The 25,980-nt window shown below is 45.5% G+C and overlaps 1 protein-coding gene and 1 long non-coding RNA gene across 8 annotated transcripts in view; one reads left to right on the forward strand and one right to left on the reverse strand.

The window, feature by feature from the left end:
- The first annotated feature begins 4,860 nt into the window (after positions 1–4,860).
- Positions 4,861–25,980, forward strand: part of LOC146658261 (uncharacterized) — a 50,449-nt gene continuing 29,329 nt past the window's right edge. For 3 of the 7 annotated variants that reach the window (XR_014914151.1, XR_014914153.1, XR_014914152.1), the window contains exons 1-6: positions 4,861–5,231; positions 7,698–7,831; positions 7,927–8,015; positions 24,740–24,862; positions 24,937–25,092; positions 25,469–25,551. Coding sequence is in view for 4 of the 7 variants with exons in the window: in XM_085426616.1 (XP_085282742.1) it covers positions 7,726–7,831; positions 7,927–8,015; positions 24,740–24,862; positions 24,937–25,092; positions 25,469–25,551 (557 nt within the window). In the remaining 3 variants the exon portion in view is untranslated. The remainder of the gene's footprint in view (positions 5,232–7,697; positions 7,832–7,926; positions 8,016–24,739; positions 24,863–24,936; positions 25,093–25,468; positions 25,552–25,980) is intronic. The other 4 variants (XM_085426612.1, XM_085426615.1, XM_085426614.1 and 1 more) reach the window with 2 other exon arrangements.
- On the reverse strand, positions 9,916–17,501 carry LOC146658262 (uncharacterized). Its single transcript, XR_014914154.1, has 3 exons — positions 17,179–17,501; positions 10,165–17,048; positions 9,916–10,044 (listed from the first exon to the last, which is right to left on the reverse strand). It is a non-coding gene; the product is annotated as an uncharacterized LOC146658262 (long non-coding RNA).

Raw genomic sequence — 25,980 nt, forward strand, 5'->3', positions numbered from 1 at the left:
AAATCAGTGAAAGGAAGAATAATGTGGGGAGAGACGCCTCACTGCGTTACACTGCGCCCTCACAGGCTCGTGTGTGTGTAATTACATGCTGCGACAGCAGATCACAGCTGCTTCAAAACATTTCCTCCTGCTTTGAAATCTGAATAAACTCATGCAGAGCTGATCCCTGTGTGTGTGCGCTCATCAAAGGCGTGTTTGACTCTGTTTCTGATGTGGTCGTGCGTGTGTAAACAGGCAGGAAGTGCTTCACCTCGGTGTCTCTGACCCTGATTGATGGTAAATAACAGAAGAAAACATTTCAAATGTGCTGCTAATGTCCCCACAAACACGCCGCGGCGTGCGCGGGTCTCTGATCGTCCCTCGTGCGCTGACATGCTTCCTCCTGAGAGTGAAGCGTGAGCTCACTGCAGTTATCTGAAACCTTTAATGACACTTCAGCTCGTTTAATGCGATGTTTCTGATGTTTCATTGAAACTAATCTGACATCTCATTAAGCACTTTAGCTTTTCCGGGCCCGCGTACGCTTCCAGCTTTCCCACCTGTGATTGTCATCACAGCTCAATCAGCCAATAAACATTTATTCCCTGTGAATGAACGACGATAACTCCACACCGAGATCTGACTCCAGCAGGCCGTGGGCAGAGAGGTGTGTCCCAACCAGCAGCTCTGTTTTCCCCATGTCCACACTCACATGAGGCCTGAAGCTGGAAGCTGAGCAGATCTCATGTGACAGCTCAGGTCAGCTGATCCAGTTACCTTCCTTTTACAATCATCAGTTTCTACACATCTCACACCTCCAGTAAGATATGAACTCTGTATTTATTTTGTTGTGAAGTTTAGATGTTCTCCTCGTGTCTGGGTGGGCTCTCCAGCTTTCCAAACAGGTGTGTGTGTGTGTGTGCCTAGATTTAAATAGTGCTAATAAAAACAAATAAAAGCAAAGCAAATATTTCTTACATCTTGAATAACAGCGTGTACAGCAGGACATTCCTTTTTTTAATATTCATAACAAAATAATTTAGTTTGAATGAGCAGGGTCACAGTGAGGGAAACATAAAAATGCGATATAATAAGGTGCAAACAGACATTCAACAATAAAGTTTGAGTTTCTAACAAGCCTGAAAGTGAATATTTGGTGTGAGCAGCTCTCTGTCAGCTCTGTGAGGATCTTCAGTTCTCCAGACTTCCTGAAGGACAGTCGAAGCTCTTTGGATGTTTCTGCCTTTTGTTGTGTTGTTTGTCAGAATGATCTCACACTGCTGCAGTCATGCTGAGCTCTGACAGACAGAAACTCTGTGTAAGGCCCAGGTGGACGATAGATGATAACAAGTAAGACTGGTTTCTGAGTTTCACAGCTGGGGTGGACAATGTTAAGCATCAGGCTTTCAAATGAATTAAAAGTCTGTCTGGGTCTTTCATTAATTAATAGGCTGGTCTGAAAAATTGCTGCCACACCTCCCCCTCGGCCTGGGCTTCGAGGTTTCTGGTAGTTAGAATGACTCGGGGGTGTTGATTCATTTAAACTAACATAATCATCCTGCTGCAACCAGGTTTCTGTAAGGCAGAGTAAATCAATTTGTTGATCAATTATTAAGTCATGTACTAACAGAGACTTGGAGGAGAGAGACCTAATGTTTAATAATCCACATTTCACTGTTTTACTCTTTGGTTCAGATGTGGATACTGTATTGTTCTTTCTTTGTGATTGTTTATGTTTAAGTTGTTTGTTGATGGTTTTTAGTTTGTTTTTTGTCTTTTTGGAAGCTGACACAGTCTCTATGGAGATGGGTTTTTGGGGGGGGTAGCAGGAGGAGAGAAGCTGCAGAGAGGCGTGTAAGACTGCAGCTCTGCTTCCTGGTCCCAACTCTGGATAGTCATATTTTGGGGGGTTTAATAAATTTGTCCATATTTCTAGAAATGAGAGCTGCTCCATCCAAAGTGGGATGGATGCCGTCTCTCCTAACAAGACCAGGTTTCCTCCAGAAGGTTTGCCAATTATCTATGAAGCCCACATCGTTTCTGGGACACCACTCAGACAGCCAGCAATTTAAGGAGAACATGCGGCTAAACATGACACTCCTGGTCTGATTGGGGAGGGGACCAGAGAAAACTACAGAGTCCCACATTGTTTTGGCAAAGTTGCACACCGATTCAATATTGATTTTAGTGACCTCTGATTGGTGTAACCGGGTGTCATTACTGCCGACGTGAATTATGACTTTACTGAATTTACGTTTACCCTTAGCCAGTAGTTTTAAATTTCCCTCAATGTTGCCTGCTCTGGCCCCTGGAAGACAATTGACTATGGTTCCAGTTTAATCGGTTTGATGGTTTTTGTTTCCTTTTCAAATGATGTTCAGTCACTGTGATCTAAGAGGTTTGACTCCACCAATGACCATTGATCCTTAAACCAGTTCAATCAATCTGTTTGATCAGCTCTGCTGGAAATCTCACATCACTTATATTCAAACCAACCTGTCTAAAACCATCTCAGGTTTGTCTAAATCATAGCACGCGATGAATCAAAAATCATTTTTCATTGAAATGAATTGAATCTGACCTTGAATACAAGGAATCATAAAGAATTATGAATGTGTGTTTATTCACTGAGACCTTTACATTAGAAAGAGCTGCACCGCCCCACATGCTGCTGAGGATGTTTACTTTACTTTCACTTTTTAAAGACACACACAGGTCCATAGCAAATAAAATATATACATGCATAATACATGAGGAAGAAAAGAAAATTTAAAAAAATCCCACAGTGTGACACAATAACATAAAGGCTAGGAGGCCAGTGGCTCCATAACTTGAATAAAACCAAACTGAAGTTAGTGCAGAGAGGTTTCTGGAGTCCTTTACCCCACACATACAACTGTGCCTCGGCGTGACAGGGAGCCACTCCAACACTAACAAACATTTGCACTGCTCCACCTCGGCAACTTGAGCATCAACCTCATTCCCTCATTATACACACTGCAGTGAGTTTCTGCATGCTGCTTTCTCTGCAGCTCTTCCACAGATGAGCAGTGTACACTGGATTTGAAGAGTCCACACCTCCAAAAAAAACCCCAGAATCCCTCGAAAATAGAAATTAAAGATCCAAACATGGAAAATAAAACTTTTTTCGACCTTTCACTGTCCCATGTTTGGTCCAAACGGTCAGTCTCAGAGCCCGTCTGATGCTTGTGGGGCTGCAGTCGGCACCAGTAGTGCCCTTAATTTGGGTCGAGGATCATCCAGTGTGTTGACCGACAGCCAATTGAGCAAAGGTGTTTCCTTTGTTTTCTCCTTTAGGAGATGAGACACTGGAGTGTCCTATGATGGAAAGGAGCTGATCATAACCCCACAGCTGAACTCTGAGCAGCTTTGAAACTTTGATCAGGTCAGCACATAGCCTGTGAGGGGCTGTGTGCTGACCTGCTGCTCTCTGGCAGGTAGCTCCATGCCCTCCTGGGTTTTAATTGCACCTTAGAACACACATGCATCAACACTACAATGAGCGGGCGGAGGCAGGTTTTGGAGTCTTCTCTCACCCCCGTTCTCTGCGACCTGCTGGAGCGGGGGGGCTGGGAGGAGGAGTTGGCCGTCCGATTGGGGTCTGGAGTGTGGGGCCTCCCTGCTGCTGCGGAGTAAAGAAAAGAGAATTTGATCATTAACTTGATCATGTTTGTTAATTTAACATTAACAAACAATTAACAGCAGCCTTCTAAACGTGCTTTATACTGTAAGGTAAAGACCCTGTAATCATACAGAGGAACCCAAACAATCACATCTAAGCGAGCACTTGGAGACAGTGGGAAAGAAAAACTCCCTTTTAACAGGAACCTCTGCACCTGCCCCAGCCTTGCCGATGCTCCTCACCACATCTCTAACTCATTTCTGTTGGTCGTATCCTCAATCTCTGTTTTTCTGTCTCCACCCACCGCTCGGGTGGGGGTGAGAACGCAGCCTGACCGGTGAGCTGACAGCTTCTGGTCACTTCTGGCTCTGAAAGCCAGCATGTTGGCAAAAACTCTAAAGATTCAGAACTCTCAGAAGCCAGTGAGTGAAGTCTGGCTGGTTTCCAGTGACGGTCACTCGTTTCACTCTGATGATGGACACAGAGGTGACTACCCCCCTAGTTCTTCTTTGAAACAGCCTGTCTGCAGGTGTCCTGCTCCTGTCTGCAGACCCAGGAGGGCTCAGACCTCATTTACATGGGGTTACCACGCCCCCTGCAGGAGGACAGCAGAGCACAGGTCAGCATGCAGCTGTCAGCTCAGACAGTGATGATGCATTACCCTAGCTGATCTCATGATATCAGTGATACGAGTAGAGCAGTCAGCTGGTGTCACGGCTCCAGCAGACCTCAGTGTGTTTGCTTCGGGATGCTGAGTGCTGTGTGTGGAGTAGAGCTCGAGCTGAATTCTGTTTCCCAGCACGCTCCTGCAGCCAGAGCTCCCCTGAGGCCTTCACCTCCTCCTGGGCCTCGTGCTCCTCAGGGTGAGCTCCATCTCCAGAGCTGCTGGTAGCCTTCATGTTTCTGCCAACATGTTGGTGTGTGTGGCTCAGAGCACAGGGGAGGTCTTTGGATAACGACAGAGACTCACCAGGAGTATTAGCACTGACCTGAGATCAAAACGTTAGCAGAAACCCTGCTCCTGAGCGTGCCCCTGTTATCATCATGAGTAGAGCACATGAGCAGAGGAGACCCTTCCCCTAAAGGAAGGGCCTCCTCCTGCAGGACTCTTCTGGGGAGGAGGAGCTCCTCTAACAGCCTGTGAGCAGCAGCAGCACTCAGATCTTTAACCCTCTCTGCTCCGTGAGCTCAGCAGTGACAGCCGCTGATATTTTTTTATTAAATGTTCTTTAAGGTGGAATTCAGTTTGAGTTTACTAACTTTATAAAGTTACACGGAGGTTTTATTCATGTGTTTATTTATGCATCTTGTACAGACTCAGAGCTGCAGGTCGCCGTCTCTTTAAAAAGCCCCTCCCCCTCAGGGGTTTCATCTCAGGGGTGGGGCTCGCTGAGCTTTTCCTGGTCCCTGTTGGACAGAGGTGGACTGTGATTGGCTGGGAGGAAGATTTCCTGTGTTGATTCAAAGAGGAGGAGAGGAAGAGGAGTTTGTAACGGAGGAAACAGGAGCAGATATGGTTACTGTGAAGTGACAGAGACGAAGAGGAGAAGCAGGAGGAAGAGGAGGTCAGCAGCTCCCGTGGAGGACAGACCAGACTGATCAGAGAGCAGTAAGTACAACAACAACTCGTCCTTATACTCAGAACAGGGTATCTGTGATGTCCCATGATGCACTGCAGAGGAAACAAACCGGTGTTTCTGACTCACAGAAACATCTGTGGACAGAAGACAAAGATTTCACCACGTCTGAATCCTTCAGAGCTCCCAGACTTCCTTGGATCAGAGGCATGACTGATGTTACTGTCGTCACCACACAGCGTCCTGTGAAGCTTCCTATCTAAGTCTGAGCCCAGGACTACACCTGGTGCTCAGTTTCAGCAGGTTTTACTCTGAGCTTCATTCACCTCGATGCTTCTGAAGCAAACACAGATGTATTGGGGGACACCTGCACTTCAGACGCTTTAACATGCAGAGGAATTGAGCTACCAACCTTCTCAATAGTAGACAGCCTGCTTTACCTCCACAGGAAACTCATACTTGGTATTAAATATGTGTGGAACAAACTGAAGACTGTCAGCTTCTTTTCTTCCCCCACATGAGGAAACTCTGAGGAGGGCGTGTCAGGCAGGACAGGGTGGGGAGGAGGAGGTGCGGGGTCGAAGCAGAGCTGCAGGGGAGTTAGCTCATCCTCCACAGGATGTCCTCCACAGAGCCGCGACAGCAGATCATATAAATATTATTGACCATTCGAGTTTGACTTTGTAAAACTAAAGCTAACGTGGATCCGTCTGTTTGATCAAACTTTATGTCCACGCTTCCTTTCTCTCTCTCTGGATAGCACAGAAGACTTGTTATTGACAGCTGTAGGTGATCATGTGGTCTCGGTTCTCCTAGACTGAACTTGGACACGGTGGATACAGTATTTTACTATCTCACTTGGAACACTGTGCAGTGGTCTAGGTCTTTCCTGGCAGCTTAGTCTCATGTGGGGCACCTCAGGGATCAATACTTGGACCTCTGCTTTTGTCCCTTGGCTTTGCTCTATCTTTAGAAGGCACAAAATTATTTTCCATTTATATACAGATGATGCAAAGGTTTATATGCACCTCAAAAAGAAAAATGACTATTCCAGGTGCAAAATAACTGTCTTGAGAAAGTGAAAGCTTGGTTGTCTCTTCATTATAAAACTTTTCACAAAAACAGAGGTTTGTTCTTTAGGGCCGGGTGTCACTGGTCGGTCCTTTCCTGTGGACCCTCTGGCACTGTACGGAAAGCTCGCTGTCACCAATTTGGGTTTTAGATGGACAGTGTTTAACCTCCTAAGACCCGAACTCTTCCACAGCATGCATTTTTAATTTCTCTTTGATATTTGGGCTGATTGGGATCTTTTTTCTTTTTACCTAATTTTTGTTTCTAAGAAAAACGAGAGCCACATATGAGGATATTCGTTTAAAATTTCGATAGAACAGTAGCAGCATAATGTCCTCGTCAGTGGATATCAGGCCCTTGTAGAGCAAAATTGAGTATTTTGGTCTAAATGACCCAAAATGTGATGTCCACGGTGTGGACGCAGGTCCTAGGAGGTTAAGGTTTGACAGTCAGGTGAGAGGAGCAGCTTTTTTCAGCTCGCCAAAATAAAACCCATGTTGTCAAAGGAGGTTTTTAGAACGGTACTCCATGCTTTTATTACAACTCGGCTGGATTATTGTAACTCGTTGTATTTTGATGTTAGTCCGTCATCCTTGTCACGTCTTCAGCTGGTATAAAATGCAGCCGCACGGCTTTTAACTGGTATGTGGAGAGGTGAGCATATTACTCCTGTTTTATCCTCAATACACTGGCTGTCTGTGCATTTTAGAGTTCATTTTAAAATTCTTTTAAAATTTGTTTTTAAACCCTTAAAAGTCTCCCCCACACCGCCTCTCTGAGCTGCTGCACCTGCACACCCCCTCTGAGTCTCTTAGATCAGCTGACCAGATGTTGTCGGACGTGCCGAGGACACATCGGAGGCTTTTGCAGTTGTGGCTCCCAAATTGTGGAATGCACTGACTACAGATTAGAAAGGCCTCCTCACTCCATGTTTTTAAATCTGGTCTGAAGACCCACCTGCACGCTTTGGCTTTTAACCCAGCACAGAAATGTTCATTTTATTTGGGTTTTATTGTTTTTCTGATGTCGGTGCTCTACAGTGTTAATGTTATTGTATTTTTATTTTTAGTGTTTATATTTTTTCTTATTCTATGTTCAGCACTTTGGTTAGTGATAGCTGTTTTTAAAGTGCTTTATAAATAAAGTCAGCTTGGCTAAAAGTTTTATTTTGAAGCAATTATTTTTTTAAGGTCAATATATTTGTCCTGGATCTTTTATTGTGAAAATTAGACATGGTCGTGATCAACAGTTTTTTATTTTGAAACTTTCACGTTTTAATACAGATTCAGTGATAATCAGAGTCAGGTGACATCACACACCTGTGTGTGTGTGTGTGTGTGTGTGTGTGTGTGTGTGTGTGTGTGTGTGTGTGTGTGTGTGTGTGGTGCAAATCAACATCCTGATTGGCTGCCATCTTTCCCTCTCAGGCCCATGTGACCACTGAGCTGTTGCAGGATGAGCAGGATGCAGAGTGAGCTTGAGGGTCGCCTTGACAACCTGCTGTCACGCATCGCCGCGGAGACACAGGAGATCAAAGAGCTGGAGCAGCAGCTGACCGACGGTGAGGAGAAATCAGACCAATGAGAGAGCGGCACTCTGACTGGAGCCCTCTGATTGGTATCCGGTTAATAAATGGACCCTGGTTCTCGTCCTCAGGTCAGATTCTGGCTAACGAGGCCCTGCAGAGGGAGCTGGAGGAGGTGATCTCTGGACTTCAGGAGTACCTGCGAGGACTCAGGGAGCAGGTACAAACACACCTGATGAACCGGGGAAACGCCGTGATTATTGTCTATCGCTGGCATCATCCTAGTAATGATAATGTTTGTGTTCGGGACTTCGGAGCGAGAGAGCTCCAGTCCGTAGGTGGCGCTCTCCACCTTGTCCAGAATGGGCGGGGCTCTGTTTTTCCTTTGGAAGGTTTGATGGAAGGGCTCGAGTTGCTGATGCAGCGCCACTTGTAGATTTTTTTACAGGATTGTATTGTAGTGAAATATCTTGCTGTGAGCATCACTTCACAGCACCACAAGCCACTTTATGGTACTCCAAAAAGTTGATTCTGTTTATCTTGAAGTAGCGTTTTCAGTGGGAGAAATCACCTGGATGAGTGACGAAACGTTACTCCCACTGAAAACGCTACATCCAGATGAACAGAATCAACTTTTAGTTACCTGGATACTGAGGATGCATCAAGACATTTTAACCCACTTTAGCAAGGACTGCCTAATGCTTGTACGTCAGCATGAGCAAACAGCGGATGGCGGATTACAGGAACCACCTGAGATTCAGCCTCAGATGCCGACAGAACAGGATTACTCCTAAAAGTCTGCAAATGAGCTCTTCAGTTAAAGGCTTCCGGGCTACAAAAATCCTCCAGAAGGCACAGCATCAGCTGCTTAATGAACAGGCGAGGCAAACAAATTTTACCATCAACGTGCTAAAATCTCAAGAGGAGCGTATCTGACCGAGACTGACAATGCTTCTAGATGAGAATACTCTTAACTTCTTTGACTCTTTGACTTCACTGAGAAGGTTCGTCTAGCACAGCACAAGAAGTCTAAGACCAGGCAACAAATGAAGTTTGACTTACTTGTTGTACGTCGGAAACCACCGCAAAATACGGAGAGTGTCCTCAGCGGCCAGAAGAGAGAAGGATGCGACACCGAGGATGTGGACAAGTGGGTGAAGAATTTGTCTGACAGACAGCTTACCCAAACAGAGAAAATCATCCTTGCTAAAGGGCTGAATTTTGCTGTCACACCGAGACAAATCCCGCCAGTGGAACCGATCACAGCCACAGAAACAACAATTTGAAACAACAATATTGCAGAAATGGAAGCAGACCAACTACGGACGAAAGTTTCGGCCTGTCTCAGCAATGCAAAGCCCCCAGCATCCAACATCACCATGGAGGAGAGCAAGGCACTCACATCACTTAGTGATGACAACAACATTATCATCTTTCAAGATGGCGGCGCACGTAGTTGCAGCAGCTCAGTGTTCTACCGATCGATGCTATGTTTGGATAATTTTGTACGCCTTATGTTTGTTTTTGTGTTCTACCAGCCAAGCGAATAACATCTATAGCCGACATGATCTCCTCAAGATTGGAGTAAGCTACCGCGAGAGCGTGACTAGCAAATTTGTCCGCTTACACAAGATACCGGTGGAAATAGCGAGGAGTCCGGGCTCCCCATGGATTGTTATCCCTTCGGGGTGGAGGCGCAGGCGGCGTCGAGAGAGAAGGAGACGGCGAGGCTGCAGGGCCGGCGCGCTAGCCAGGCTACGGAGGCAGCCACTCAAACCACCGCTCCCCAGCCTATTCATCACAAATGCCAGATCCCTCGCGAACAAGTTGGACGAATTGAGATTGCAAATAGCAGCGAATAACTTCATCAAAGACTCATGCATCCTTCTTATCACTGAATCCTGGCTACATCAATCCATTCCAGACTCTGCTATTGAGCTAGCAGGCTATACCACACAGCGACATGACCGAACAGTGGACTCCGGTAAGCGCAAAGGAGGGGGGCTCTGTATGTATGTGAACAACAGCTGGTGTACCAACACAGTGATAATAGACCGTCACTGTTCACCGGACATTGAATATCTGACTGTTAAATGCAGGCCCATTGAAGGATATAAAAAAAACAACAACAGCAATAGAATAATATTAAACACAAAGTGAACCCGTCTTCCTTCATTAAATAGGTTCTTTTAGATGTTAAGGAGGAATTGACTTAACCAGGCTGGCGGAGAATGAAGACAACCGGACACCTGCAGCAGATGGGGAATCAGTGAACTTTTATTGAGACAGAGACAACCTCTCAACACAGCTCACATCAGGAGATTCCTAATATTTGCTGTGAGGATGGGTATATATTCTCTAAAACTTACAGGAGGGGGTTGTGAGGAAAGTGCTGCATTAGCAGAAAAACAACTCCATAAAAGGAAAGCGGCCTTGGGTGTTCTAGTCTCTTCGCTTGCAGATATCTTCCACCTGCAGGATGAGGCGATCGCTTCTTATCGCTCTCAAGGCCAAAGTCGTGAGCACACATTTTTATTACACAGTTGCACAGTAACTTTAAAGCTGAACAATATTTAAAGCTGAATAATGTTTGATCAGATTATATTTTCTTCAAATCCCCCTTTTGACCCATCTTAAATGGGTCAACACACAAAAATAAGTAACATTCAAAGGAACACAGAGACGTGTCGAAGCCTGGCTCGAAAAACTCCTCGGGTCTTATCATTTGTCTTTATATGTATGAGGAGAAAAGAGTCCAGGCACCACCCTGCCCAGGGGTCGGCTGCAAGCAGTCTCGGTTCCCGATGAAAGCAGTAACAGCTGTCCTGCACACAAGGAATACAACGAGTCAGTGCAACCAGGGTAGTGACACAAAATTAACAGTTCCTGTAACTCAGCAACCAAAAAGCACAAGTAATGATAAAAATGTGGAGAGTACAGAGTATACTATAATAATGAAAGATATAAACGTGAAAATGTGAAAGAATAAATCAACCGTAAAATAAACTCCGAACGGTAACTGCTAAGGACATTCAAAAGTGAATATGGTAAAACGTGAGGAAGGGGTGTGGAAAAAAACAATTTATATCCAGTGGTGGGAGTACACATTCGCTCAGGCTTAAGTCCGGAGACCCTGAGAACATCGCTTAACCCTCACAACCCGACCAGACACAGTTCAACCAGATATATCCTTCAAGAGGAAGTGGGTGAGGGAAACAATTAATAACAAACCTAATACAAAACACCACAGAGAAACAACCAGTCTAGAAGCATTTAAACAAGAGAAAGACGATAATGTTCGTCACCCTCACGATCAGGATTATGCCAATGGGAATGAGACCCAGGGCCAGGAAGCAAATAAAGACGCAACATCTTTGCCTGCCTGTCATTTCAGGGGGAAAGGGCCAAGACATGTTTACTTAGCTTGGATGTCTTCCAATAGAGGATGATGGGGCAGAGAAAGGTGGTCCAGTTCCCCCCACCTCGCCAAGGGCGTGTTCTAGGAGTTAAAGAGCAACAACCTGCAATCTGTACCAAAAAATCTTCATAGTCCCACCGGAAAATCATAAGAGTAATAAACGATTCAGCTCAACAGACAAGTATCATGTTCAGGTTTCTCCAATCATTAAATCACTATTATTGCCACAATTTGCTTTATTCACCCTTTGGGCAATGTTATTCCAAGAGAGAGAGAGAGAGAGAGAGAGAGAGAGAGAGAGAGAGAGAGAGAGAGAGAGAGAGAGAGAGAGAGAGAGAGAGAGAGAGAGAGAGAGAGAGAGAGAGAGAGAGAGAGAGAGAGAGAGAGCCCCTAATGGCCAGTTAGTGGGCTCTAGGTCAAACTGTCCCCAAATTTGTTATTTGTTATTATTACTTGTTTTCATGTCACTTGTCTGTTTTCTACTGCACCCCTCTCACCAAAGCAAAGCAAACATTAGCAGCACATTGACCGTAGTCAGGCATCCTCATTCCATAGGTGCTATAAAACATTTCCTGTAAAAGAATCACAGTTTTCAAGACAGGGTGTGTCTCCCCCAACACTCTCACCAGAATACAGTGTAATAGCATCCCCAACTCCTAACCCATAAACACCGTTTCTTCACACATCCGCCCAGAAATCCTGTAATAGAAAAACATTAAAACTGTAACCCTGTAGGGAAGAAAATGTAAATGGTAACGCTGCGCAGTCACCTCTGTAAGCAACACAAGACACAAAAATGGCATTTACAGGTTCACTCATCCTCGAATATTTTGTCATCCTTCTACTCCTGTAAAAGAAACCCACATAAATTCATCCACCCTTTTATCCTATCTAGGTGGAGGTGGTTAACCTTGAGTCATGGTCAAGTCTTGTCATCTTTTACCAGTCAGTCCGTTTGTTTTTATTCCCAGTCTTTCATCCATTCATCCGTTCTTTGCTGATAGTGAAACCTGTCGTCGCATCTAGTTTCCACACTCAGCAAAATGACGTCATCTCAAAAAGAAACAAGAACTTGAGTTTGGATTACCTCGCTGAATCCTTTTTTAAACAGGGACTCTCGTTTCTAATTGTCCCCACAAGTGTTTCCTCCAGAACCCATTTCAATGCGGAGAAACTCACTTACAACAATTTTCTCGCCGACGTGTAATGCTTGTAATTTCCGATGTGCAGATCTGCTTAAAGAAAAGATTCACAAACAAAAATCAGTAAATATAAAACAAAATAAAATGAAAAATAACAAAAACAAAATGCAGACGCCCGGGTCTTAGGACTTGTCACTGAATATTCTTCCCATCAATAAAAATACCAACCTAAACCTACACAGAGTCAAATCAACACCACCTCAACCTTTTCATATTCATAAACCTATATGTTTTGCGTTCGTGAAACAAAATTGAACCATTAAGTAAGTTGAGCTCTTGAAATGTTTTAATTCTCTTAATTCTGCCAGTTTATTTCAACACTTATTCAATGACTTTTATTCAACTGCTACTTGGTCACTCGACTTTTACCTGTTCAAATTGCCTAGGGTTCAACAAAGTCTAGATCCCCGTTATCATGAAACTTGAACGGTGTACGATGATTTACTTACAGTAATTTAGCATCATTACTCAACCTAGCTCTACTACTGGCACTGCGTGACTTTTCTCACACTGGAAACCAGAATTTAGTACAGAACTTTAATGCCTCAGGCAATCGCGTTCAAGGGCTGCCCCCCCTTCTCTTCTTCTTTGTCCGTGTGTTCCTCCTTTATTAAATCTCCATCACAATGACGTGGCGCTCTGAAATAAAACTCACACTGTTAATTCCTCGTTTTCACTCTGCACCACTGCTCAGAGTGTTTTCTTTTCTTTTTAGTGTAGAGTAAACAATTAAGTCGAGGCCTTAAGCCCCAGATATCTCGCACGGGCATCATTTTCATAACCAAACCGCTCCGGACTCTGCTCCCCAGACCACACAAATGCCCTCTGGGCTTATTATTATAGCAAATTCTGTATTTGACTTTGTTGTGTGCAGCATTGAGCCTTTGTCAGTAAAGCATTCTTCATTGCAGCAGCTGGAGCATTGTGTGTCACTTCTTAGTAAATTAAATCAACATTTTGATTTTAGTGCATGGGTATGTATCAGTTTTTACTCCCTCAACAAGTGCATAAGTGTTCATGTGTGTGTTTCCCTTCATTCTAAGTAGGCGCATGCAGAAGTGTGTGTTCGTGTGTTGGTATATGTTTGTGTTCATCACCTTCCTGTTCTGTAGTTTAGGTAAACCAGCGGCCTGACGCATGGCCTAGGGTCCTCCCCTCCTCTTTGGGTCTGTTTTCATCCGTTGTTGCAGCTGCCTGCATCTTCTCCTTGTACCTTGACCCTTTTGCTTCTGCCTTCTGCAGCTCTGCTGTTCGGCTCTTCTCAGAGGTCAGCATCCTTCTGCTCACCGTCCCTTTTCCTCCGGGCTTAATGCGCGTCTCGTCACAGCTCTGTCAGCTGACGCAGCCTGGGAATTTCCCCCGTGTAGTGAAACGGGCTTTAGGTTTAGTGCTCTCCGTCTCTGCTGCATGAGATCACTCTTTTGCAGCACTGTTGACATCCTCAAGTTGTTGTTGTGAGTCCAGCTGCTGTGGCCTTCAGGGGTCAAAGGGTCAAAGATGGTCGCGGAGAGGGCAACGATGGTAGAGGGGAGGGTAGGAGTCCAGGTCAGCTTCGGCTCTCAGAAAAAACAAAAACAAAACAAAACAGGCGAACAGGAAAATGATGTTGTGTTGGCTGTGCTGTGTTGGCTGTGTTATCCCGAGAGGGGAGAAACAACGAGATCTCGTCTCCCCCCTTTTTTTGTTTTTGTTTTTTTTTTTTTTCTTTCACCATATAATCAACTCATAACCCCTCAAGTTGACAGGACAACACAGGTACGTGTTAAAATTCTTAAGATCCTGTTTAGAAACCTAAAAAGGAATTTCCTATCATTCAGTAGTCATTTGTCTTAAACAATCAACAAAAACATGTCCCAAGTCGACCCTTTTAACCACTAAATTTGTCGTGTCCTCACTTAATCCTCAGACCAGTGTCTTTGTCTTTTGACGTTACGTTGTTGTCCTGCAACCCAAAGCGTTTAATTGTCAGTAATGTATAAACTATATCATTTAAAAACAGGTGTATGTTAAGTGTCGCTACTTTAACCTTGCATGTACGTGCACATGTATGTAAGCTGTTTCTTCATTGCATGTATGGGTGCGTCTGTATATGGGTTACTTTAACTTTTTCTCAAACGAGGCATTTCTCTAACACGCACATGTGTCTGTTCCTCACCCTTCTCATATCTTTCTCTGGTTGTGTGTGGTTTTATTTGTTTCAGTGATTTACCAGTAACATCTTTTCCTTTTCTCCATGTCTTCCGCCAGAGGTTAACACTGGTGAGATTCAGGGACACAGCACCCAGAGCAGTTCAGCGAGAAAAACCCGCCTCAAACTACATTCTCTCTTTTTTGTTTTACCGGGAGGGGTGAGGACAACTCTGGTGTCCAGCCGTGAATTATAGCCAAAGCTTGGCCTGTCTTCTGCTGCCGTACTCAGGCTTCCAGGTTAAGAAAAAACACCTGTATGAAGACACTAAACATACATTTAGTATTTGTATAAACATAACTGCCTAAATCATTGAACTCTTGAGGAGGGTGTATTTCAGAATCAGAATCAAAATCAAAAACTTTATTGTCATTGTCATGAGACCGACGACATTAAGAATGGTCCCCGATCATTGCATCATCCCTAGTAATATCAAATATAAAAAACAATAAAATTCAATCAATAAAATAGATAGAATACTTAAAATACTAAGTATTCCCACCGTCATGCTTCAGACCGTGCATAGATTAACACAAGAGTGGCATGGTGGACATTTTTGTAGTATTCAGATGTGTCATTGCAGTTGGATAACAGCTGTGTTTGAGTCTATTAGTCCTTGCTCTGATTGCCCTGTACCGTCTGCCTTAGGGCAACAGTTCGAACAGGGAGTGGCCAGGATGTGAGGTGTCTTTTATGATGTTTTGGGCCTTTTTAAAACAGTGGGCGTTGTTTGACTCTTTACTAACTTTAAAACCCCACCATAACAATTTCTCACTGACAAACTTCTATGCATCCATTTAAACATGCCAAGCCAGCACAAAATCACACACATACCCCTACAGCAAAGCTTTAACATAACCACAATGCAACTCCTCCCTTAAACGGGAGAAATCACCCTGAATCAACCAACTCTATATAAAACGTCAAACAAAGATAAACCACAAACATTTCTACACTTCTGTGTCTTCCACGCAGCACAATAGGCAGAAAAACACCGATTACTCACAGTCTACAACAAAAGAAAAACCTGCTCTTTTCACAACTCTCACAGCTAAAGTCAAAACTCTTACCCAGTGCCTCTGAAATAATAAAAAAATCACCAAATACTCGATTACTCTTTTCACTCGCTCCCTCTCACTCCCTTCTTCCTCATACAGCATACACGCTCGCTCCCGCGGACCCGCTCGGCCCCGCGGGCTCACTCGGCCCCCACCTTTTTCCTCTCACAGAGACAGAGAGAGAGACCCTTTTCCTTTTTTTTTTATTTCTCCAGCACACATACACACACAGAATCCCAACTGAGAGAAAGAGGGAGAGAAGAGAAAAGAGTTGTAGAGAGGAAGTTTTTTAGCAGGAGTTTCAGATCTAACAGATTTATACAACTTATTTACACACACCGGTAATTTATGTTCTATTTATTGATTTTAAAGGAGAATTTGGGCCAGCTGGGTTTCTGCCTCTGTTAGGCACTAACAGCTGGGGCGCTGCTTTAAAGGTGAGTCAGCACTGAAATATCCCTTCAGGTGTTACCAGGCTTCTACCAAACCGGAGTCTGGCGGGTAACCTTGCCTAGAGCTTCCTGATAGGGGTGCTAGTTGGTTGTCACCTTGTTCACACGTCTCATTCACACTTCATACATTACCTGCAGTCACTCATTACCCTCCTTATGTATGTAATAAATGTGTAAAAAAAAAATTCTATGTGTGGTGTATTATTTTAACCAAAAGAGGAACCTAGTTCCTTTAATTGTGTAATCTGTGAACAACGGAGAACCAACTGTCCTGCCCAGTGTTCCACAGCAAGCATTCAGCGTGTATTTATGTGTGTCCAATATCAAACAGAACATCAAAACATTTAAAACACTAAAATCATCGGGGTTTTAAGAAGAGATCCGTTTTCTCCTATTGATCAAAGGGACCCCTCCTTTGGACTCCAACCAGTACTTCTTCTTTTTAAGTTTTAGAGGATCTTTTCTAATAAAGTCCTCTGGGCCTTCCTAACCCTTCTGTAGTTTAGAGAATATTACTAAAAAATATTCTCAAGGCCTTTAACCTTTTAATTTGTTTAGAAAGGCGTTACTAATAAACCCTTTCAAGGTCCCAGACCTGCACTGAGGTATGTATCCGACACCGGAGAGCAACCCGTCGGCTGCAACCGTGGTCAGACCTCAGTTCACTCTTATCTTTATTCACTTATTCACTTATTTCTTATTCACTTATCTCTTATTCACTTGTCTGATTCTCAACAAGCCTTAAGTAAGCCAGACAATTTTGGTTATGAATTACTAGGAGTTTGGACACTAAGTATTTTTATAATGTTCAATATAGCAGAAATAAAAGGTCTGCTTACCTTGTTTTTGTGTGCACACAGCTTTTGTCCAAACTCCGTTCACTCAGACCACGGCCGATTTCCTCCCATCCGTTCCAGTTTGGCCTGGAGCGGATCCTGTTCCGTGACGCCAATTGAAGGATATAAAAAAAACAACAACAGCAATAGAATAATATTAAACACAAAGTGAACCCGTCTTCCTTCATTAAATAGGTTCTTTTAGATGTTAAGGAGGAATTGACTTAACCAGGCTGGCGGAGAATGAAGACAACCGGACACCTGCAGCAGATGGGGAATCAGTGAACTTTTATTGAGACAGAGACAACCTCTCAACACAGCTCACATCAGGAGATTCCTAATATTTGCTGTGAGGATGGGTATATATTCTCTAAAACTTACAGGAGGGGGTTGTGAGGAAAGTGCTGCATTAGCAGAAAAACAACTCCATAAAAGGAAAGCGGCCTTGGGTGTTCTAGTCTCTTCGCTTGCAGATATCTTCCACCTGCAGGATGAGGCGATCGCTTCTTATCGCTCTCAAGGCCAAAGTCGTGAGCACACATTTTTATTACACAGTTGCACAGTAACTTTAAAGCTGAACAATATTTAAAGCTGAATAATGTTTGATCAGATTATATTTTCTTCACCATCTACCTACCTAGGGAGTTCACCGTTGTCATAATAACAGCTGTTTACATACCACCAGATGCTAATGCTAACTATGCGATCGCACTCCTGCATACAAACATCAATAATAAACAGAGCACCTACCCTGACGCTGTACATATCGTAGCAGGGGACTTCAATCACGCAGACTTAAAAAGAGCAATCCCCAAATTCCACCAGCACGTCAAGTGTGCCACTAGGGGTGACAAGATTCTGGACAAAGTTTATTCCAACATCAAAATGGGCTACAGGGCCAGACCTTTGCCACATCTGGGTCAGTCTGACCACTTGTCACTGTTTCTAATCCCTGCATATGCCCCCCTCAAGAAAACTGCTCTTACCATCACAAAGAATATTACCATATGGCCAGAGGGTGCCTCTCAGCAGCTGCAGGACTGTTTTGACAGGACTAACTGGGATATCTTTGAACATCAGGACTTGGAAATGTTCACAGACGGTGTCCTCTGCTATATAAAACACTGCATAGACACTGTTACAGCAGTCAAACGGATCCGGGCTTATCCCAACCAAAAGCCCTGGATGACCCGGGAGGTCAGGCAGCTGCTGAAGGAGAGGAACATTGCGTTCAGGTCTGGCAACAGGGATTACTACACCACAGCCCGATCCAACCTGAAGAGAGGCATCAGAGAGGCAAAGGGGGACTATAGGAGGAGGATCGAGGACCATTTGAAGAGTAATACCAGCCGGCAGGTGTGGCAAGGCATCCAGCACCTAACCAACTATAAGATCAATCTCGGAGCTGCGGACGGTGACCTGGAGCTGGCAGAGGAGCTGAATATCTTCTTCGCCCGCTTTGAGACCAGGGTACCGGAGGTATTGGAGCCACAGCAGCAACACGCCACCCATAGCAGCACCACCCTCACCCTGGAAGAGCACGAGGTGAGGCGCATGCTGCAGGCTGTTAACCCGAGGAAGGCGGCGGGTCCTGATGGTGTGCCAGGTCGAATATTGAGGGATTGTGCAGGACAGCTGGCTGGGATCTTCACCAGGATCTTCAACAAATCCCTCGCACAGGCGACTGTCCCACTCTGCCTGAAGTCCTCCACCATAGTCCCCTTGCCTAAGAAGCCCCACATCACCGGCCTGAATGACTACAGACCGGTGGCACTCACCCCAGTGGTAATGAAATGCTTTGAGAAGCTGGTCCGCAGACACATCACAGCAGCCCTGCCCCGCAGCCTGGATCCACACCAGTTTGCCTACAGAGCAAACCGATCCACGGAAGACGCTGTAGCCACAGCACTCCATGCTGCATTAACTCACCTGGAAGAGCATGGTAGCTATGTGCGGATGCTCTTCGTGGATTACTGCTCAGCTTTTAACACCATCCTTCCACACAAACTGGTGGCCAAGCTACAAGACCTGGGGCTTCCATACAGCACCTGCATGTGGATCAACAGCTTCCTCTCGGGCCGTAGACAGAGAGTCAGAGTTGGCCATCACACATCCTCAGCCCTGAGTCTCAGCACTGGCTCACCCCAGGGCTGTGTGCTCAGTCCACTGCTCTACTCTCTCTACACACACGACTGCACTCCTCGCCACCACAGCAACATCTTTGTGAAATTTGCAGATGACACCACAGTGGTGGGGCTCATTTCCAAGGGAGACGAGTCTACGTACAGAGACGAGGTGGAGCAGCTGACGTCATGGTGTAAGGCCAATAACCTCCTCCTCAACACTTCAAAAACCAAAGAACTCATAATAGACTTCAGAAGGAAAAAGGCAGAGATCCAACCACTATTCATAAATGGGGACTGTGTAGAAAGGGTGGCAAGCTTCCGCTTCCTGGGAGTCAATATAGAGGAGAACCTTTCCTGGAGTGTGAACACCTCCGAGCTGCTGAAAAAGGCCCAACAGAGACTGTACTTCCTGAGAATTCTCAGGAGGAATAACATCACACAGAGACTGCTGGTGTCCTTCTACAGAGCCACCATTGAGAGTGTTCTAACTTACTGCATATGCATCTGGTACACTAGCTGCACAGGGGCTCAGAGGAAAGCACTCCAAGGGATCATTAACACCGCCCAAAAGATCACTGGCTGCCCTCTCCCCACACTGGAAGTTCTACACAATGCCCACTGTTTTAAAAAGGCCCAAAACATCATAAAAGACACCTCACATCCTGGCCACTCCCTGTTCGAACTGTTGCCCTCAGGCAGACGGTACAGGGCAATCAGAGCAAGGACTAATAGACTCAAACACAGCTGTTATCCAACTGCAATAACACATCTGAATACTACAAAAAAATGTCCATCACGCCACTCTTGTGTTAATCTATGCACGGTCTGAAGCATGTGTGTGGGAATGTATGTGAATGTTTTACTGTTATATCTTATTAGTATTTTAAGTATTCTATCTATTTTATTTATTGAATTTTATTGTTTTATTTATATTTTGATATTGCTAGGGATGATGCAATGATCGGGGACCATTCTTAATTTCGTTGTTCTCATGACAATGACAATAAAGTTTCTGATTCTGATTCTGATCTTTCCGGCAGACAAGGGTCGGTGCACAGTATTGCTAAACCAGAAAGACTATCATGAGAAGATTTTGTCACTACTCAGGGATGAAAATACTTATGAACCCCTGAAACGAGACCCAGGAAGTAGCTACAGGAAGAGGGTGATAGACTGTCTGAAGCAGTTAGAACAAGACAAGGCTATCGACCAGACATCATACCACAGGCTACACCCAGGGGAAGCTACACCAAGCCAGTATGGTTTACCGAAGATACACAAACAGGGTGCACCTTTAAGACCGACTGTCTGCATGATCAACTAGGTCACCTATAACATCTCCAAGCTTCTGGCTTCGATCCTCAACCCGTTGGTAGGCAGCTCTGAACACCACATCCAGAACACCCTGGATTTCGTTGAGAAGGTGAGAGATGTCATCATGGAGGCAGATGAAACCATGGTCTCGTACGACATTACATCTCTCTTCACCATCCCAGTCACGGAAGCGTTGGAGATAGTTCGTAAGAGATTACAGGATGACCCCAACTTCAGCAACAGGACCACTCTCAGCATCGACCAAGTGTGTTTGAACTGTGTCTTCATTCCACCTGTTTCACATACAAGGGTCAGTACTACCCACATAGCACACAGGTCTGGCACAGATCTGGTGTCAAGCCGGCACTGCTGGCTGACTTCTGGCATTGTAAGTGGTATGTCATCCAGATATGGGCCAGGCCTGGCATAGATGGCACTGTTTATGTGATGGCATGCCACATCTGGCCTGTTTGTGGTTTGGTTTATGTGGCCCAGGCCCATAGAAAACAGGTCTAGCCTGGATCCGGCATCAAGCTGGCACTTCTGACTGACTGGTGTTATGGCAGGGTGTATGTCAACCAGATGTGGGCCAGGTCTGGCAATGATGGCACTATTTATGTTCCTGTTTTTCTATTTTAGTTAGAAGATCCAAATGCCATGTTGCAATACTATACTTCTATGGTAGCCAACATTTCAAATGCAGGTTTGACTGGTTTGTGAGTGTAAACTTTATCCAAAACCTAGTGACGGTTTACTCATGTTTACCACTGAGTGGCTTTTGCTCTGGAGGTACAGCAAGTCACCTACTGATCGGAAGATTAGTGGTTCAATCCCTGGCTCTTCCAGTGAAGAGTGTGAATGTGTATGAATGTAATTAGAAAGCATTCAGTTTAGAGAAAGTGTGTAAATGTGGCATGTTGTATAGAGCACTTTGAGTAATCTGGGAGAGTAGAAAAGTGCATATAAAAATCAGTCCATTCAGTTTCTGAACAGAGTTTCGTCATGTTACTTTTGCACTATTATGTTCGGGCACATGTTGTTATTACATGGCTTGATTAAGGTACACATTAGGCTGACATCTGGGGCCAGAGCTGAAACTGTTCTGGGCCAGCACAGGGCCAGCAGTGTGTCTGCAACTGGCCTGTGGCTGCAAACAACTTACACATCTGGTTTTCCAGAGGTGACCCACACATGGGCCAGCACGAGGCCAGTTGCAGACACACTGGTGGTCCTGTGCTGGCCCATGTGTGGGCCACCTCTGGCAAACCTGATCTGGGCCACCAAAGGGCTGTCATTCTTTGCGGTATGTGGGCCATGTGTAAGCACATTGTGTGGGCCAGATCCGGGCTATACCAATTTTGCTATGTGGGTACAGACAGAAACATGGGTGTGCCATGGGTTCCCCAGTATCACCCATTGTGGCCAATTTGTGCATGGAAGAAGTGGAAGATCTTAATGACCTTGTAGTACCATAACCTTGTAGTACCATATCACCCTATTAGAGCACTTTGCTCTCGCACTGCAGGGTTACTTGTTGTTCCTAGAGTATTTAAAAGTAGAATGGGAGACAGAGCCTTCAGTTTTCAGGCCCCTTTTTGGTGGAACCAGCTTCCAGTTTGGATTCAGGAGACAGACACTATCTCTACTTTCAAGATTAGGCTTCAAACTTTCCTTTTTGCTAAAGCATATAGTTAGGGCTGGACCAGGTGACCCTGAATCCTCCCTTAGTTATGCTGCAATAGACGTAGGCTGCCGGGGATTCCCATGATGCATTGAGCTTTTCCTTTCCAGTCACCTTTCTCACTCACTATGTATTAACAGACCTCTCTGCACTGAATCATATCTGTTATTAACCTCTGTCTCTCTTCCACAGCATGTCTTTATCCTGTCTTCCTTCTCTCACCCCAACCAATCACAGCAGATGGCCCCGCCCCTCCCTGAGCCTGGTTTCTTCCTGTTAAAAGGGAGTTTTTTCTTCCGACTGTCGCCAAAGTGCTTGCTTATAGCGGGTCATATGATTGTTGGGTTTTTCTCTGTATCTATTATTTTAGGGTCTACTGTACAATATAAAGCGCCTTGAGGCGACTGTTGTTGTGATTTGGCGCTGCATAAATAAAATTGAATTGAATTGAAAACAGGGCTTTACTATCCTACCCTGGAACACCACCAATTCATTGGTTCAGGTATGTGGATGACACCTGGGTGAAAATCAAATCTCAGGACGCACCACATTTCACAGATGACATTAACTCGGTGGACCGACACATCAAATTCACCAGGGAGGATATGAAAAGTAGCAGGTTAGCCTTCTTAGACTGTGAGATTTCCATCAGTAATGGGGGACATCTAAAAGCTGACGTGTAAACCTACACATACAGATCAGTATTTAAGGTTTGACTCTCATCATCCACCGGAGCACAAACTGGGTGTCATCAGGACGCTACAACACTGAGCGAACACCATCCCCACTGACACAGCAGCCAGGGAGGCAGAAGAACATCAAGAAGGCCCTGAGTAAATGTGGTTATCCCAGCTGGACTTTTGTCAAAGCTGGAAAGGCTCCTAAAGAAAGCTCCAGTAGATCCAGGAGAGAAGGACAACCGCTGTCCAGCCGAAAACCTGTAGTGATCCCGTACGTGTCAGGAGTATCGGAGCAACTGAGATGCATTTTTTCTAAACACCGGGTCTCTGTGGCTTTTAAACCCCAAAACACGCTGCGCCAAAAACGGGTCCAGGATCGGGTCCCCGACACAAACAGAGTAACATAGTGTACGCTGTTAAGTGCAGGAGGATTGGCAGGATTTATACATCGGGGAAACCAAACAACCTCTGGCTACAACACAGAAGAGCCGCCTCGTCAGGCCAGGACTCTGCAGTCTATTTACACCTACAGGCCAGTGGACACTCTTTCAGTGATGAGGATGTTCACATCCTGGACAGGGAGGAACGCTGGTTTGAGGGCGGAGTCTTTCCCTTTCATTTATGTGAAAAGGGAAAGACCATCTCTGAATCGAGGAGGGGGCCTAAGGGTACATCTGTCACCATCTTACAATGCTGTGATTGCAGCCATTCCCCAACTGTCTGTGAAAGGTACTCATGGTAAATGGACTGGTTCTTATATAGCGCTTTTCCACTCTTCTGAGCACTCAAAGCGCTTTACACAACTTGTGCATTCACCCATTCACACAACTGACATTCACACACATTCATACTCCGATGAATGCATCGGAGAGCAATTTCGGGTTAGTATCTTGCCCAAGGATATTTGGCATGCAGACTAGGGGAAGCCGGGAATCGAACCACCAACCTTCCGATCAGTAGATGACCTGCTCTACCACCTGAGCTACAGCCAACAGTGGTTGCTGATCAATGGTCATGAGAATTTGCATAATCATGATGAATGAACTGACCTCCCAGCCCATTGTTCCTTCAGTGGGTTTCAGTCATTATGCAAATGTCCTGTTTATAAGATTGAAAACTGCAGTCAGCTGAGACAGAAAAAGTCACCTGGATGATGACAAAACGTTTCTCCCACAAAACGCTACGTCCAGATGAACAGAATCAACTTTTGGATTTTATTTACTTACCTGGATGATTGAGAATGCATCAAAACACTTTACGGTACCTTCCACTTTGATTTGGGGTGTGAGGCGAGCAGCTGCCCCCTGGTAGCATCACCTGCAGCCATCACAACCTCCTGATGTCTGTCTGATGAGCGCCATCGAAGGATGGCATCCTGTCCTAACCGACCAATCAGCACACATTGGCAGAACGCTAATACAAAATGGTCCACTGCGTCCGTTCACAGAGGACAGTGTCAGAGCCCCCTGCTGTGCCGCCGATCCATATGCTTACTTAATGGTCGATGGCCCAGCTGCACCCACAGCACGCCCTCTGCTGGCTTATTCACCCAAGAGCTGCGATGAATAAAAGCATGCTCACGAGGAAGCGAGGCTGACGCCGTCACGTGGCTCACTGGTTTCTGAAGCCCTCAGGTTAACGTTTCCTCCAGTGCCATCTTGGTTGCAAACTAGCAGATGTGATGTGGAGGGGCGGATCTGACTAAAAAGACGAGTAACTAGAAGTCATTAGCCAATCAGCATGCAGATTGAAGTCACATGATCAAAATGTAAAGATTGAATTTGACTTTGTATCAAACTGTTGGCAGAGGTCAGAGTTCAGAAGGCTGGTTTCTCATACTTCTATAGAACAGGAAGTGTCGCCATCTGGTGGCCATCAGAGATAACGCAGGTTTTCCACCCTGACTTCATTTTTACCTCCTGCGGTCATGAACATGTGCAGTCTAACTACTGATGAATCTGGTAAATGAAGAGTGTGTGTGTGTTTCAGGCTCATTGCTCTCAGCAGCAGGTACACACTCTGCAGGCTGAAAATCTGAGTCTGCAGCTCCACCTGGAGGAAGCTCAGAGGCACTGCACACAGCTGGAGGACTTGGCCAGGTCTCACACACAGGTGAGTGTGTTATTTTGCAGGTGTCACTGTTTAACACGCCCACCTGACTGCCTGAGGGTCTGTCTGTGTTTCAGAGCATGTCTGTCCAGCAGGGGGAGCTGTTTGCACTCAGGATGGAGGTGCAGGCTCTCAGGGAGAGACAAGTGCAAAGCAACAGACACCAGGCACAGCTGGAGGTGGAGCTTCAGCAACTGAGGGAGGAGCTAAGCCAGAAGGTGCCGCTGGGACAGGTACGTGAATGTCTGCAGGTCACTCAGAGCAGAGCAGCAGGATTTCAGCCTAAACAGCCTCTGAGTCATGTGACCTGTGATCACGTCTTCATTAAATCAGCCCAGAGCTCAGGTGTGTTTCATACATGCTTTTACAGACAGGTGAGCCTGCACGCTTCATCAGGTAACCTCCCCAACAAGACAACAACATCAGTCTGAGTCTGACAATTGAACACAAACAAGCATACACTCACACACACACTCACACAGTCTTGTCTTGTCTCCAGTCCTGCTCTGATGTAACTGGACGTGGGCTCGTATTGATCAGATATTGGTAATACTGATGATGCCCACACATCAGACACAGAGGTGAAGCAGGGCTCTCGTCTGTCTGCAGGAAGACGTCCACAGACTTCCGGCTCAGCTCTCAGGTCCAGCGGAGGAGCGGCAGGAAGATGAATCCCGGTCTGAGGCGAGCAGGTCGGTGTTTCTTCCTGCTTTGTCACCGTGGTCATGTGACCTGCTCACACCGCAGTGAGCTAACAGCATCATCCATGCCTCGCTGTGAGGACCGCTGCGACCTATTTCTACACAACGTTGTTTTCATCAGCATCAGCTTTACGAATACATTTGTACCTCAAAAAGTTTGATTACAATGGCTTTGTGGGGCTGCAGTCTGAGACTAGAGATGTGGACCCAAAACGATGCATCCCTGTGCTTGCTACAAACAGCCCGGCTTCAGGCAAGCTCGAGGCCCAGGCAGGATCCAGGCCTTGAGGCTGAAACCCGAAGTTGAGCAGAACAAAGAAGTGGACACAACCCCAGGAGCGCAGAAAGGCAAGAATTGGGGGAGATAAAGAAGAGAAGATGGAGGATGACGAGGTGTTGAAAGACTGTCAGCAGGCTGCA

The sequence above is a fragment of the Rhamphochromis longiceps genome, linkage group LG12 (assembly GCF_057381845.1).
Source record: "Rhamphochromis longiceps isolate RC_006_pf linkage group LG12, R_longiceps_female_GT1.1, whole genome shotgun sequence".
Classification (NCBI taxonomy): Eukaryota; Metazoa; Chordata; class Actinopteri; order Cichliformes; family Cichlidae; genus Rhamphochromis; species Rhamphochromis longiceps.